Source organism: Pogona vitticeps, chromosome 9 (assembly GCF_051106095.1).
Source record: "Pogona vitticeps strain Pit_001003342236 chromosome 9, PviZW2.1, whole genome shotgun sequence".
Lineage (NCBI taxonomy): Eukaryota > Metazoa > Chordata > Lepidosauria > Squamata > Agamidae > Pogona > Pogona vitticeps.
In genome coordinates this window covers 1,105,279-1,119,878 of record NC_135791.1, presented here as the reverse complement: position 1 = coordinate 1,119,878, position 14,600 = coordinate 1,105,279, and the positions used below count along the sequence as shown (strand labels likewise).

The 14,600-nt window shown below is 47.1% G+C and overlaps 1 protein-coding gene and 2 non-coding genes across 4 annotated transcripts; all 3 read right to left on the bottom strand.

The window, feature by feature from the left end:
* Positions 1 to 476: 476 nt before the first annotated feature.
* PABPC4 (poly(A) binding protein cytoplasmic 4) lies at positions 477 to 13,007 on the bottom strand. 2 transcript variants are annotated; one of them, XM_078379846.1, is made up of 15 exons: positions 11,702 to 13,007; positions 9,029 to 9,222; positions 8,448 to 8,563; positions 7,840 to 7,979; positions 7,520 to 7,614; positions 6,396 to 6,533; positions 5,545 to 5,640; positions 4,388 to 4,660; positions 3,817 to 3,904; positions 3,532 to 3,651; positions 3,005 to 3,132; positions 2,657 to 2,750; positions 2,040 to 2,170; positions 1,829 to 1,928; positions 477 to 801 (listed from the first exon to the last, which is right to left on the bottom strand). In XM_078379846.1, the coding sequence occupies exons 1-14, from the start codon at positions 11,892 to 11,894 to the stop codon at positions 1,842 to 1,844; spliced, it is 1,893 nt and encodes a 630-aa protein (XP_078235972.1). In that variant the 5' UTR covers positions 11,895 to 13,007; the 3' UTR covers positions 477 to 801; positions 1,829 to 1,841. The 2 variants fall into 2 exon arrangements, with proteins under 2 accessions (XP_078235972.1, XP_072835556.2); XM_072979455.2 differs by lacking the exons at positions 477 to 801; positions 1,829 to 1,928; positions 2,040 to 2,170; ... (5 more) ...; positions 5,545 to 5,640; positions 6,396 to 6,533 and adding an exon at positions 6,635 to 6,808.
* LOC140702132 (small nucleolar RNA SNORA55) lies at positions 5,111 to 5,241 on the bottom strand. Its single transcript, XR_012081184.2, has one exon. It is a non-coding gene; the product is annotated as a small nucleolar RNA SNORA55 (small nucleolar RNA).
* Positions 5,824 to 5,957, bottom strand: LOC140702131 (small nucleolar RNA SNORA55). Its single transcript, XR_012081183.2, has one exon. It is a non-coding gene; the product is annotated as a small nucleolar RNA SNORA55 (small nucleolar RNA).
* Positions 13,008 to 14,600: the final 1,593 nt, after the last annotated feature.

The window sequence follows — 14,600 nt, the reverse complement described above, 5'->3', positions numbered from 1 at the left end:
ATCCCACCATTCTACTGAATTTCCTACATTTCCCAACTGGAGAGATGGCCAACTACACCGCAGGCTCAAGCAGCAAAACGAAGGATTCTGCTGGAGCAGGGAATTATGGCCTCCTTACTGGCCCGTGCGGGAGCGCTTCTGTGCTACTTGGCCTGTCTTCCATTATTTTTATTCCCCTGTCCTTTGACTTTTTTGCCTGGGACTCGTGGAAGCCCAAGATCAGGAAGGCTGCATTGTGCTCCTTGATGCAACAATACTATCACATAGCATTTAGCCCTCAAAAGAACAGTATTAAACTCTGCTAATCTGGTTTTCCATTGCAGCCTGAAAACAATTATGAAGTACAGGAACTTCTACACACTGCTCTAACATCATTCTTGTTTTTGTTTTTTTTCCTGATGCTCATCAGGAGCTCCTAAAATTAGAAACCATCACGATGGTGGCAGGGGCAGTAAAAAGAGTCTTGTTTCATAAAATGCTTTCATTCCTTTATTGATAAACGCTTCTGCAAACAGGCTTGTTGAAAGAAAATCAAGAACAGCAGATGAAATGTCAATGTCCTGCTTATGGAAACACAAAGTGAATAACTGCTTTTTTGTGTGGTGGAAAAAAAGGTTGCATATTTAAATTGTGAAGAGCAAACACACAAAGGTTTTTTGCTTTTCTGCAAATAAGGCATATTGTAGACAGAATATGTACACAGAGCATTGTCAATGAGATGTGCTGAAATGTGCAGGACAAAGTTATTTCTAGAGCACAGATGGTTTCCTTCAGAGAGGAGGGCATTTGGCTGTTGACCATCTGTAAAAAAGAAAAGAGTGCAGATTCAGTTTCAGAACATCCTCTCAAGCATCTGATTGTCATACAGTACAGTTCCAGCTCTTACTAGAGCCAAGAAGAATGGACATTTTAGAATTGTCTTGCCCCTCACCCCTAAATCAGATACCTGGACCGTAAGAAAAAGACGGAATTTGTCACAGATAAGCTCAGTGGTTTACATACAGTGGGGTCTCGACTTACGAATGGCTCGACATACGAACGTTTCGACTTACGAACCGCTGTCATAGGAATATATGGACTCGACTTACGAACTTAGATTCGAGTTACGAACTCTTTTTTCCCCTTTTTTTAAAGCTAAGTCATCTTATGTTAAAAGGAAAAAAGAAAGAAATATCCCCCTCTAGTGGCAGAAGGCGGAATAGCAGCTTCCCATTAGTTTCTATGGACGAAAAGAGCAGATACGGATTAAATGGTTTTCAATGCATTCCTATGGGAAATGCAGATTCGACTTAAGAACTTTTCGACCTGAGAACTGCCTTCCAATATGGATTAAGTTCGTAAGTCGAGACCCCACTGTATCTGGTTGTGGAACCAGAGGCTGAGGGTTCAATTCCCCCACTGGGCCTCCTAGGAGAAGAGCCAGCCTGTGTGGCCTTGGGCAAGCCGCACCGTCATCCCAGGGCAGCCCCATAAAAACAGAATGGGAAACCACTTTCTCACTACTCTATTTGAAAAACCCCGGGAAGGGTTGTCATAAGTCAGAATTGACTTGACAGCACGTTATTATTTATTAATTAATGGAAATGAGGTATTCTCAAGGAACGTTCATTCTTTTGTATAACATAGGTATAGACTTGTTATGCTGATGAGGGACGCCACCCTGGAACTAAATTATGCTGGCTATTTTTCAGGCAGCTTTTTTTTTAATACAACAAAAATATCCAGTGGCCATGAGATTAAGAGCCGGGACCTCTTGGGAAACAGTGCAGATGTAAACCTCCCTCCCTCTCACACATACACAATACGCTGCTCAGGCTGGCACACTCACCTGCATCTCTGGTTTAGGAGGTAGCAGCAACTATGCCCACTTTCTGGGCCGCTTCTTTCTTGGCTTGGTGCGCCTGCAGCACTGCCACCGCCTCCTCCACCTGGGATGGGAAGAAGGGAGGCCTGCTGTCACTCCCAGCCAGGTCAAGACAAAGGGGTCCCACTTTCACCACTGGCAGTGATGCACCGCAAGCGGGCGTCCCGTTCGTTACCTTGGAGCGGAGAGATTCCGGAGATTCCAGCATGTGCAGCAACTCAGAGTTGTCAATCTCAAGCAGCATTCCTGTGATCTTTCCCGCAAGGCTGAGGTGCATAGCTTGGATCAACGGGAACAAACGTTCTCCTAAGGAAGCACATTTAAGCCAGTTGAGAGGCTGCAGGCTAAGGCTCTTACCCATCACCAAAGGCCACAACTATCTTAAGACTTTTGCGCCACTTATGTAGAATTCAGCCGCATTAAGACCATGCTATTAAAGGACTCTGGCACAAGAACAACACAAAGTTGAAGGGTCGCCCAAGTCACAATATTAAATGCAGTGGGATTTTTGAAATTCATGCAGGTTCTCGGCAAAGGAAGAAATCAAAAGTGGGCGGATAAGAGGCCTTTTTATTCCAACTCCCTGGAAAATTGTAGTTGGGAAGAACAGATTGACACCCATCCAGGTCCATAATCTCTTTACCATGCGTTGGAAGTGTGCAGTTCTTTGACAAAGTTGATTCATTTAGAGTTTTAAACAATAGAATGTGACACAGTCATCTTGATTGAGACTGCTGAACGCAGATGACTCTGAGCCCCAAACTCTCCCAAGGACGAGAAAGGATAGCTTACCCAGCATCTGTTTTTGCTCTTGGGGAGGAGCAGCAGCTAGCATGGAGGCAGTCAAAGGCTCCTGTCCCTGAACATGGACAGCAGGCTGAGGGGCCTAGGGCAGAATAAAGAACTGGGACGTTAGTACAACTGGTGAAGAGGAATGGAGACTGCTTGTTTCACAAAAGCAATTCTGAACCATGCAAGTGAGGGGATACAGCCCTGCTTCTGCCTGATATTAACTTGGCCCCTACATTTCTAAGCACTGAAACAAAAATTAGGACCACTTCATGTTTGAAAGAAATAGAGGTCATAGGTCCAGCAACCGCAGGTAAATGTTGGTCCTGTTGTGCCAAGACCTCGCGTTACCTGTAATGGCTGTACTGCTGGGTGTGGGCTACGGACACTTGAGGCGTATTTGTAGGGGGGGACTGCCCTCGGAGCCTGGGCAGCCACCGGCGGGCGTGGTGCTAAGTTCGGCGCGACGGCACCCACCCCTGTTGAAAAAAAAATAACACAAATTAGAAAGAATCAAAGCGACGGAGCAAAATTAAACAGCGAGTTACACAGAGCTTGGAGCAAGAATCACTGAGATCAGCGGGATTTATACTGGTGTCACCTAACAGGTTTTTACTTTACAAGGGTTCTTTTCTGCTGGGGGGGACCGAAACTGGGATTTAGGCCAAGGTCTCCTTTCGAATCTGTAACACCAAAAATTAATATCCTTCTTCATTGTCTTTCTTTTTCCAACAACTGCTTTAAGTACGAAAAGGCTGTGCCGTCTAAAAAAGTCACTGGACAAAACTTATCTCTCTTAGTGCTTTTCAAGGCCATGTGAGCAGGACCTCGCGATCCTTCCCGAACCGGCAGGAAACCCTCAGGCTGCAGACACTTACCGATCCTTTGGGTGGCCCCAGGCAAGCCACGTGAGGCCTGAGCATTATTCGCCGGAGCTAGGTGGCGCAATGCCGGCCGTGGCCCGGACTGGCGCATGGTGTTCGGCATACCTTGAAAACCTGACAGAGAGACGGGTTGGGGGGTGGAGGGAGGAGCACAAGCACAACTGATTAGGTTCCACAAGGAGGGTGGAAGCTCCCAGTCTCCCCTCCTCTGAAGACGGATGAAGAGGAGGGCAAGGGAGGCCTCTGCCGGTCAGGGCAAAGCTCTTCCATCACGCTCACCTTGAGGTCTTCCCCCTTGTTGCCAGCGTGGGTTGGGTCTCATCTGCGTCATCTGATTGGGTGCATAGTAAGTGGGTCTGCTCTGAGCCTGAAAAACAGAGGGGTTGGGAACCGAGACGCAAAAAATCAGTCCCCCTGCCAGATGGCTCTGCACCAGGCTTCTATTCCCCTGGCTCACGCTTCCCTTTGCAAGGGGGAAAGCCCGGGGGGAGGGGGAGAGGAGAGGGAGAGAAAAGGCCTTTCTAGGGTAACTCAACAATGATGGCTACCACTTTTAAGCTTTCAGAACCAGTGCTTGAAATGTTTGTTATGTTAACTTCATATCACCCAACAATAGGCCAGTTGTTCTAGCACGTTTAGCCTTCCACCCTTGTGTGAAGGTTTAAAGGTGAGGTTTTTAGGCCAGGGGAAACAACAGGAAAGCGGCTGGTTTCTTCCCCATATTATTTGCCCCAAGTGCTGTACACGAGCTTCCCGAGGGCAAGCAAGCTTTCTGGAAGGAAGGAGGCTGTGTGCCAGGCCCCTCTCTCCCCCTGTGGATTGGCATAACACCCTTCCTGTGGGGACTCACCTGGGGCACAGCAGGCATGAAATACCCTCCAGCGGCTGGCTGGAACTGGTTGAGGATTGCGTTGGCTGGCAGGGCCCTCATCCCGGCAATGCGCTGCATGTACTGGTTGGTGAGGTGGGCCTTCCGCTCTTCCTTCCTCTGGGCCAAAGCAACGTAGAGCGGCTTGGAGCCCACGATGCGCCCGTTCATTTCCGTTACGGCTTTGGTGGCTTCCTCCGGGGAGGAGAAGCAGACAAAGCCGAAGCCTTTGCTTCGTCCCTCTTCCAGCATCACCTGAGAAAAGGCAGGGCTTTAGAAAAACACACGGCAGTTCCTTTCTTCTCTGGACTGGCCGTGCTGGTCTGACCTAGGAAACAACACATAGCTTTGACCCCAAAATGGGTTAACTGCTCAGAGTCACCACTGTTTCTGTTTGGTTTTGTGTGTGGCCACAATGGCATAGTTGACTTACTACAAGCAGGGCATAGCTGCACCACCCTCCTCTTGGTAGGCATTGGTCCAAAACCCCCACACCCTCAACCCTCTTACCTCCTAAATCCACATGGACCAAGGACTCCGATTACTCTTCTGCCTAATTAACTCTATAAGCAAGGGGGAAAACCCATAAGCACCGACTTATGCCAGATGCCCACCTCTCTCCCTTCCCCTTTTGCTTGACTCTTCTGGTTCACACAGTGGTGGTGGTGCATATTCTGCTCAGGCAGCTACCCTAGAGAAGTTCCTCAGTTTTGCAAAGGTGTAGAGAAGAGCCCCTAGTGGGGGAAGTCAACTTTTCTGCATTGCTCGTGCTTCACTTTACCACTACATGTTCCCAAGCCTGCATTGTTCTGCAAGGCATGGGAAAGATTCAGGGGCAACACCCCCATCAGCAATGGCAGGCACATTTCTCCAGCTGGAGGTCTGAGAAACGACAAAGCCATGCGCCATTTTCTGCCCCTTCCCATCCATGAGGTTTCAGCTCACCGCATGCACACAATAGGTTTTGTGCCCCGATTCTGCACATGCCTCCCACTCAATTCAGGAACTCTCAGCGGAATATATTAAAGAGCCCCCCCCTTCCCAATTTGGTCTGATTCCTCAACAGCTTCTACTCTGGAAGAACCTCCAGCTACAGACCCCTCCTCGAGACCATTCAAATGCCATCCACAGTTTTTCACCTTGGTGCTTGTGATAGACCCGAAAGGAGAGAATTCTTTCCTCAGTTTCTCATCATCAATGGTGTCATCCAGGTTCTTTATATACAAGTTAACACCCTGTGAAGAGAGAAAATGTATCAACGGGAGACAGCAACAAAGCCGACAGTGGCAAGAATTAATCACAAAGGAAATGCAATGGGCTTCAATCTCTCTGGTCCGTAAGGAAGAGGCAAGGACCAATGTTTTTATGCAAATCAGAAACCAATTTTCATTTTCCACAGACCAATGCTTCCACCGATATCATGTTGCAGAGGCATAGAGACAAGTCTTCCATAGAGGAACATAAAACCTGCCTGGATTTGCTCGGCGTTTCTTTAGCATCCCATGTCCCTGGGCCTGCACCTCACAGCAAGGACCAGGAAAGATTCCGATGCACGTCCCCTCGGCCCGCTCCCCCAAGGCCGGAGCGCTGCTTCAACCTCAACCTACAGACAGACCGCTTATGCTGCCCGTTTTTGGAATTCATTTGGAACCGAAATTTCTCACAGTAAGAATGGTGTAGAAGCGTTCAGTCTGTCATGCTTCTCTAGTCATTTTTCCAACCTCAAGGATCTTCTTGTTATGTGCTGTCAAGTCACCTCTGACTTATGGCAACCCTATGAATGGCCAATCTCCACAAGGCCAATCTCTTCAACAGTCTTGCTGAGCTCTGGCAAGCTCAAGCCTGTGGCTTCCTTCACGGAACTGGCCTATCTCATGTTTGATTGTCCTCTTCTCCTGCTGCTTTCCCAGCACAAAGTTATTTAAAGCAAATCTCCCACCACAAAAGGTAGCACCCCTCAAATGTACAAAACCATGTGCTTTCCTTCTACCTGATATCGGCTGATTCTCTCCTGCTTCAGCTGTTCAAATTTGCGCTTCAGTTCTGCCTGCCGTTCCACTTTCTTCTGTGCACGACCCACAAACACAATTTTCCCATTGATGTCCTTCCCATTCATTTCTTCTACTGCCTGCAAGGAAGTTCAAAGCTGCAAATGCTTCAAAGATACCACACAAGCGACAAGCATTTCCACTGACGCCACAGTCACCTCTAGACTAACCACCCCACTCCAAAAAAAAGGTGGATTTACCGTGTCAGCAACTCCTGGCAAAACCAAGAGTTATAATGGGGCTTTGAAATGAGTAATTAGCCCAATACCTTCTTGATTCCTCCTTAGTTATTCACTAGAAATCAGTTACCACTAGAGGTACATTTGAAAAAGTTAGCTCTCTGCTTCCGGTGATACTGTTAAAAAAAAAAAATCAGAGTGCTACAATTAATCTGCCTGTGGTACAAAACACACCCATGAAGGTGAGGGCCAAGCAGCCCCTGTAACTATAAAGTTCACTATTAAATGTATTAAAAGAAGTTAGCAGACTAGAAACAAAACAAGTTAACATTAAAGTACAGCAGCTAGTCTTTAAGATGCCCCTATATTTTGTGTCTTTTTTTTGCTAAAAAACTAAAATAAATTACTTAACCACAGAATAACATTCTCTGACACCATCTTACAACCACAGTGTAATTTAGTTGCAGCTTAATTACTGCAAAAAGAAATCAATTACAGGTAACTTGTTATTTGTAACAAGTCCCTCAAATAACAAATCCCTCTCCTGCTCGGCCACAACCCAGGGCGTCTCAGTTCATCCTTGAATCAAGTTATCATCTCAGTCTGTACAGAAACATAAGGAAGTGCAAATGACCCACAAATTCTTCATTAACGCTGGCAAGAATACTTGGGATAACAATGTGGGAGCCAGTGCTGGATCTCAACCCTAAGCACACCCTCTCCCATGCCACAGAAGACCCCGTTTTTCTGCAATTCAGAAGCACAGCTAGCAGGCCGGAACTAACAAATTACCCATGCAGTTTTGCCAGTCTAGAAACCACGGTGACGCAACCTAGGATTGCTGGAAACCACAGTGACGCAACCCATCATAACCTGGATTTTCATACCTTGTTGGCTTCTTCATGCTTCTCAAAGCTCACAAAGCCGAAACCTTTGGACTTCCCAGTCGGGTCTGTCATGACCTTTACGCTGAGGGTCTTTCCTGTTATGAAAAGGAAGGAAGGAAGAAGCTCTGACTCCTGTCCTCTGAAGATGACAGCCAGAGACTGGCAAACGTTAGGAAAGACAACCTTCAGAACGTGGCCAAAGAGCCCGAAAACCCCACAACAACAACCTCTTTGTTTCTTTAAAAAGACCTTCAGAGGCCAGCAATGATGGCTTCAAAAATGACTACTTTATATTAAGGAACAGATGTTGGAATATTTACCATATTTGCTGAAGAGTTCCTTCAGCCTTTCATCATCCATGTCATCCCCAAAGTTCTTAATGTAGACATTGGTGAACTCCTTTGCTTTAGCTCCCAGTTCCGCCTCGCGCTCCTTACGGGATTTGAATCTGCCAACAAATCTGGACAGAAGAGTACAAGCTACGTTGAAACGCCCTCTTTGGCAAACACGGGAAAGCCAAAGCACAGTCTTGGGGGAATTAAGGCAACAGAAGCAGCAGCGGGATATCCAAAGGACAGACATCACAGGGCAGGGAAGAAACAAAGCAGGGGTCTCTCATTTCTCCCCCACCCTGAAAGGTGGAAGCAGGAAGCAGACCCCGCCCCAACTCTCTCCAGCACTGCAAAGCATAGGAGCACCACCCCATCCCAGCAGCCAAGCCGGGGGGGGGGGGAACACACCAAGGGAAAGGAAGAGATCCTCATGCCACAGGGAGCAGGCTGCGGTTTGGGCAGGGAAACTCACCAGCCCTGGAGTAGAGGCAGCGGGCCAAAGCTTGGGCCAGGAGAACCAGCCGCCTTGTGGGTTAATACTGGGATGCATCACGGCTCATGCGGTGGCTGCCGCCGCTGCTGGCTGAGACACTCACACTTTGCGGTCGTTCAGCAGCATGCCGTTCATCTTCTCGATGGCCCGGTCAGCGGCATCCTGCGTCTCAAAGTGCACAAAGGCATAGCCCTTCGAGCCGTTCTCATCGCATACCACCTGCAAGGCAAATATTCGTCCTCCTGAGTCACAGGCAAAGACCCCGGAGTGCCATCCACACAAAAACCACCAGAGTATTCCCCAGCCTCACTAAGTACGAAGTGACCAAAGCTTTTCTCCAGCAACCACAGTCTCCCCTTTCAATTCTGAGATTTTTAAAGAATTCAACAACCTCTTTATCGTGAGAAGTAGAGAAACTCACCACCAAGTGAGTAACGGAAAAATCTAGATATTGTATCATGGAAAAGACTTGTTATACCTTACTCTTCCCAAGACAAGCAAGGAAGTCAAACTGTAGTACAGATACTTGATAGCACACTTCTGCACCCACAAGTTTTACGGGTGCATGTGCGCGTGCAAGATGCCCCAGTTCTGCTCCACTTCCAGGTTAAGATCCTACACCAGCCAGCTTCACAAGACCCAAACATGTGTTTCTGGAATACAGGAAAGGGAGTAAAGCCTTACTTTGCAAGAGAGGATATTCCCAAAAGCCGAGAAGGTGTCGTAAAGTGCTTTGTTGTCTATGGATTTATCCAGGTTCTTAATAAAGACATTCCCGACTCCGGATTTCCTCAGAGAAGGATCCCGCTGAGACCACATGATGCGGATGGGCTTGCCTTTGATCACATCGAAGTTCATGGTGTCCAAGGCGCGCTCAGCTGCAGGTTGCAAGACAAGGAAGAGGAGGAGGAAGACATTAGTGTGAGCAGAAGTCTCTCCAAAGTCCCACTTGCTGGGCACTCATTGCTTACCCAGCAACGACTTGATCAGCATTTTTCCACAGCATAGACACAAACTTTAAAGAAAGAGAGTTAAATGTCCCATGTGTAGATCTCCACACAGCGGTGCAACAGGCCAATATGGCCCTAAAACAATGTTCATAAACTCCTCGCAGTATTTCAGCCCCTCAAGATTACACTAGATGAGTTCAAGAAGATTACAGAGATGGTCATGTTAAAATCTATGGTATGTTGCAGCAAACATACTGATGAAAGGAACAACCATTAGCTAAGGGAAGTTCTAGCTGGACCAGATTAAGGAGGATAGGTAGCAGGACAAAAACACGGATTGTTGGCTGTCTGTCAACACCAAGTTACAACTGACATCCAACCCACCCTGTGCTTTAGTGACACCTGTGAATTTACAATTCAGTTTTAAATGCTCTCTGTGGTTAATGTTCAAATGTCCTCCAGTGAAGAAACAGGGAAGGCCTCCTTGGGCTTAACAGGGAGTCAAATCCAGCACATCTGAAAACCCCGGCTGTCAGGAAACCCACTCTAATCCTCCTTCAGGATTCTATTTTTGTACAGAGAAGAATATTAAAAGCATGGCACATACAAGGCAGCGGCTTGGGAGTCTGCTTTACGATGAACAGGATAGGTGAATTTATAATAGAAGGGAGACCAGAAGAAAGAGGGCACTCCCTTGATTTACTGTGCCCTAATCCAATCACCCTGGAACAATAAAATGAACCCAACAGGTTCACCACCCGTCTGCTGGCCAAAAATGACCATCAGGGCTAGCGCCACAGAAGGGAAGAGAGCATGGGTCAGCGAGTGTAGGTGGGAAGGACAGAATGATGGTGCATGGGTGGATTTGTGGACAGGTACCCACAGGTGAACTCAGGGAATTGGAAGTCACCTCCTTGACCCACTACAAGTCCTTCTTAGTTTAGTCAATGGTGGTGGGTGCGACCCAGCTGTGTTTCTCATCCAAAAAGCTGACTACAACCACCGACTATCACCCAACCTGTCTCCATAACCACAGTTCTCCACAAACATTCCCAAAAGATTAGAAAGAGTACTTAAACACTGAACACTCATGGCCACCTGCTGACATGGCTGCTTCTTCCCAAATATCTGCTCTGTTCCTCTGGGCCAGGGCTGAGACAGAAAGGGACAGCTTGCTTTCCAAGTCCTGCCTGCATTACCCTTCTGGACAGAGGACTTGGGCTCTGTTAACAGTGCCCCAGGATGAGAAAGGACTAGCATTCTTCAGGGTGCATACCCTTTCCCTTGTCCCTGATCATTTACTGAAAGAAGCACCATGATTTTAGCTGCAGAAGGGAGAGACGGATCAGTTGTCTGGCTTCAGCCAAGGGCGTTCCATTCCAAGCGCCACCCCAGCCTGGCTAGTTAAATATGGCAGTGTTTATTTATAACAAGAAGAAGAGGTGCTCCCTGACGGGCAAGGATGGCAGCTCCCAGAACACATCATTTGCACTTTTAAGCAGAAACAGAAAGAGAACAGGGAGATTCCACCAGCGCTTGGGAAATAAACTGGTCCTTGCCTGTAGAACTGTCCTTGAAATCATTCAGAAACAGCGAGGGGCATTTTTGTTTTTCTCTCCAACACTGCATCATATTCACATTGCAGTTTCTACAGCTCAGCACCTGTAATACTATTTGATGCTCCAAAAGCACCCATCTACCCACCTTTACATGCTACGTTACAGTTCATACCGAGAGCCCCCAAAGGCATCATCCACAGATACATACAATCCTCCTACTTCACATGCTTTCCTTTAATTTCACCCCAGGCGGGGGGGGGGGAGAGGTAACAACCCTGGAACAAGAAGCACTTCTAAGTTCATTGCTACATTATGGGGCTCTAGTGAATCAATTAACATTAATGAAGTCCATCCCTTTTGAATACAGAAGTCTAGCAGAAAATATATTTTACATTTAAGGAAGTGAAGGTGGAAACATGCCACATCTTTCTCCAAGTGTCATTTTTCCTGGGCACGTTTTAAAAAATTGGACAATTCACAGGGTTCCCATTAAACTGGAAGTGAACTGATGGCACAGAAGGATTTTAACTCCAAACCAATGTCCAAGAGGAGCTTCTCAAGAATCGCTGAGCTCCAGACACTTTTGGCACAATGGATCCCTTTTCCCATCCAGACTCTTGAGGACTCACTGAAAGCCAACCATCACAGAGGAAGCTTTCTTTCGCCCCATCTCCAAAAGGTCCACTGAATAACAAGGACTGTGGAATTCCACCCTGCACCTCAATACATGAGCGTGAAAAACCTCCAGTGAAAATAAAACCTGTGCAGCGGAGGTAGAGGGAACACCAGGGAAAGCAGCCCACCGTTTGGCACAAAAGAGGGCATCCTCCAGGCAGGCCACCACTCACCATCAGCTGGCTGCTGGAAGTTGACGTAAGCATATCCTAGAGAGCGCCGGGTGATCATATCCCTGCAGACACGGATGGAGAGCACGGGCCCTGCAGGGCTGAACTTCTCGTACAGCATGGCTTCGGTGACATCAGGGTGCAGGTCACCCACGTAGAGGGAGGCCATCGGGTAGCTAGCAGCTGCCGTGTCCATCTTCACACACCCAGGTGCTGTGCTATGTTCAAGTACTTCTTTCCAATAAAATCTTTTATTAAAAGCTAATATTCTACAGGTTCGCAGAGAGGGCAGAGTTAAGAGAGAAGGCTCAACGTTTTCTCTTTACTGGGGAACAAGGAAAAGCACTGAGAAAAGCAGTACACATTCAAAAAGGCAATTAATATTCGAGAAGGGCCAAGATAGGACTGTGCTGAAAGCTATTTCAGGTCCAGAAAAAAAATAAAGAAGCCCAAAATCAATATACTTCTGAAAGGAATTTAAATAACTCTAAAAATAAAACTTCTAACTCTACCTTCAAAAATATAATTTAAATCTCTTTCAGTGTTTCCTTCAAAATATCCAGGGAGGCACCTCACTTTCCAAACAGTAGTGCAGTTTCAACTTTCCCCTCTTTTTAAAAAAGGAAAAAAAACACAGAAAAGTCAGAAACTTTGTATCATTTTTGCCATGTATTTGTGGTTACACTTCCTCAAAAGTTTCTCTTTTTTTAAAATGCAAGACAGATAAAAACCGCCCCAGGTTTCAGCTGGCTGTCCTAACAGACAAAACAAATATTCCTCCAGAAAAACCTGGCAGGCAGATAAAAAGATATTTCTGTTACAATCTTTGAAGACCCAGCAGGCAGAAAAAGGGATTTTTGTTACAAAATTTAAAAACAAACAAAACACTTATTTAAGACACAGGAAGGCAGCAAATTATAACAAGCCCATCAAGATGAGGCCAAAGGGCATTAGGTTGAAGCAAAAAAAAAAAAACCCCTCACTAATTTATTTAAAATATTTTAACTCTGCCTTTCTTCTTAAAAGGGGGGGCTATAAATAAATGAGCGGGAAAGACTAATTAGGGAGCCTCTGAGCAAGTGTGTGAGTGTCTTTGGATGGGGAGTGGATTCTTACTCTCTCCTTGTAAAGATTTCCACTCCTAAAATCCAAAAAGGGGAGAGGGATAAGAAATTATAAATAAATAACTAAATAAATAGGCATTAAATGGGGGAGGGCTGAGGGAAAAAAAAAACCCACAGCAAGCGAGGGGGAATGAGTTTAAGATATACAGGAGGCGACGGGGAAACAAAAAAAGGAAAATTAAATTTAGAAAGGGAGGGGAGGACAAAATAGAGACGTTAAAAAGAGGGGGAGGGGGAAAGAGACACGTGTCAGACACGGGGGTGGGGGTCCCGACGAGACGCTCCTAATGGGGGAGCCCAATGAAGGCGAATTTTGGGGGGGAGGGGTGACCTTCCTGGCTAATTACCCTTCCTCCTCCTCCTCCTCCTCTTCCTCGTGGTGGTGGTTCCTGGGTGGGGTGGGGGTCTCTTTCCTCTTTTTTTTCCACACCCCTCCTCTTGCTTTTTTAAAACCTTTTGCTATTTTTAGAGCTTTTTTCTTTTTTTCAAGTAATTTTTTCCTTTTTTTTAAGTTTTTTTTCCCCTTCCCTTGCCCTTTTTCCTCCTTCCTCCTCCTCCTCCGAGGGCGCGAGCCGAGAGGGAGGCCGCCGGGCCGCCCAGACCCCTTTATAGGCCGTGAGGGCCGCCCGCTGCTCCTGCCCTCGCCGCCGCGGGGCCTGCTGGGCCTCCCGCCGGAAGGAAGCCGCTCGGCAGGCGGAAGTGGGGGGGGCAGGGAGAGGGAGCGGGGAAGGGCAGAGCGGCCCCGCAGGTGGCGGGAGGGTTGCTCTCGAGCGCCCCCTCCAGGCCGGAGGAGCGAACCCGCGGGGGAAAGTTCTTTTTCATTTCATTTCATTTATTTAAAATATTTGTACCCGGCTTTTCTCCCTGAAAAGGACCCGAAGCGTCTTACAGTTTTGTTGCATTCTTTATAGGCATTTTTAGAATATATGTGATACATTCACATGGTTTTCTCTCTCTCTCTCTCTCTCTCTGGAGGGTTTTAACTCTCAAAATGTGTTTTGCTCCTCTGTTTTATTTTATTTGAAATATTTTTACCCCGCCTTTCTCCTTGAAAACGACCCAAGGCCGCTTCCAACAGTTTTGTTCTTAAGAATGTCGCTGTATTCTAGAGATGAATTCTCTAGATTTCTCAGAATAAGCCCAGCAAAAAAGAGCAGCCTTAGCTTTTAATCCTAAATTTCCCTTGTGTTTTTTTTTAAAGAAAAGAAGGTTGATCATTATCATAATCAGCAAGCGAAGAGCCTCCAAATCATGACAGGAGTATAAAAATGTCAGTGAGACTAGAATTGCATCTTAAAATCGTGGGGGAAATAAAGAGGTTTTTGTTTTGGAGTCCAAAGGATGATGATAAGGGAGGTGCCAGCGAAACCTCCCCAGGGAGGGAACTTTGTCAGAGAAGTTGGTCCCCTTTGCCCACTTCATTCAGAAGCTCTCCATGGAAGAACGTTCCTGATCCGTCTAGAGAAGGAGCGCCCCTGGGAGCCGGCCTCCCCTGGCGGGGCTGAGCCGCGAAGGGTCCCCTGCAGCCCAGCAATAAGTAACGCCTGCTGGGGCCGTTTCCCTGGGAAAGAAAGGCTGAAGGTCTCCTCCTCGGAGCTGAAGGCGCTTTGGAGTTTCCTTGCTTTGGAGAAGCCCTGCTTTCCTTACAGGCGTCCTGCATGGCATTTTTATCGGATGCCCCCGCATCCAATGGCAAAGGCATGTGTCAGTTCATCTATAAATAGTGGGCAGCGTCAGGAGCAGAGGAACGAGGCCCCCAGAGACGGCGCAGGACGTCA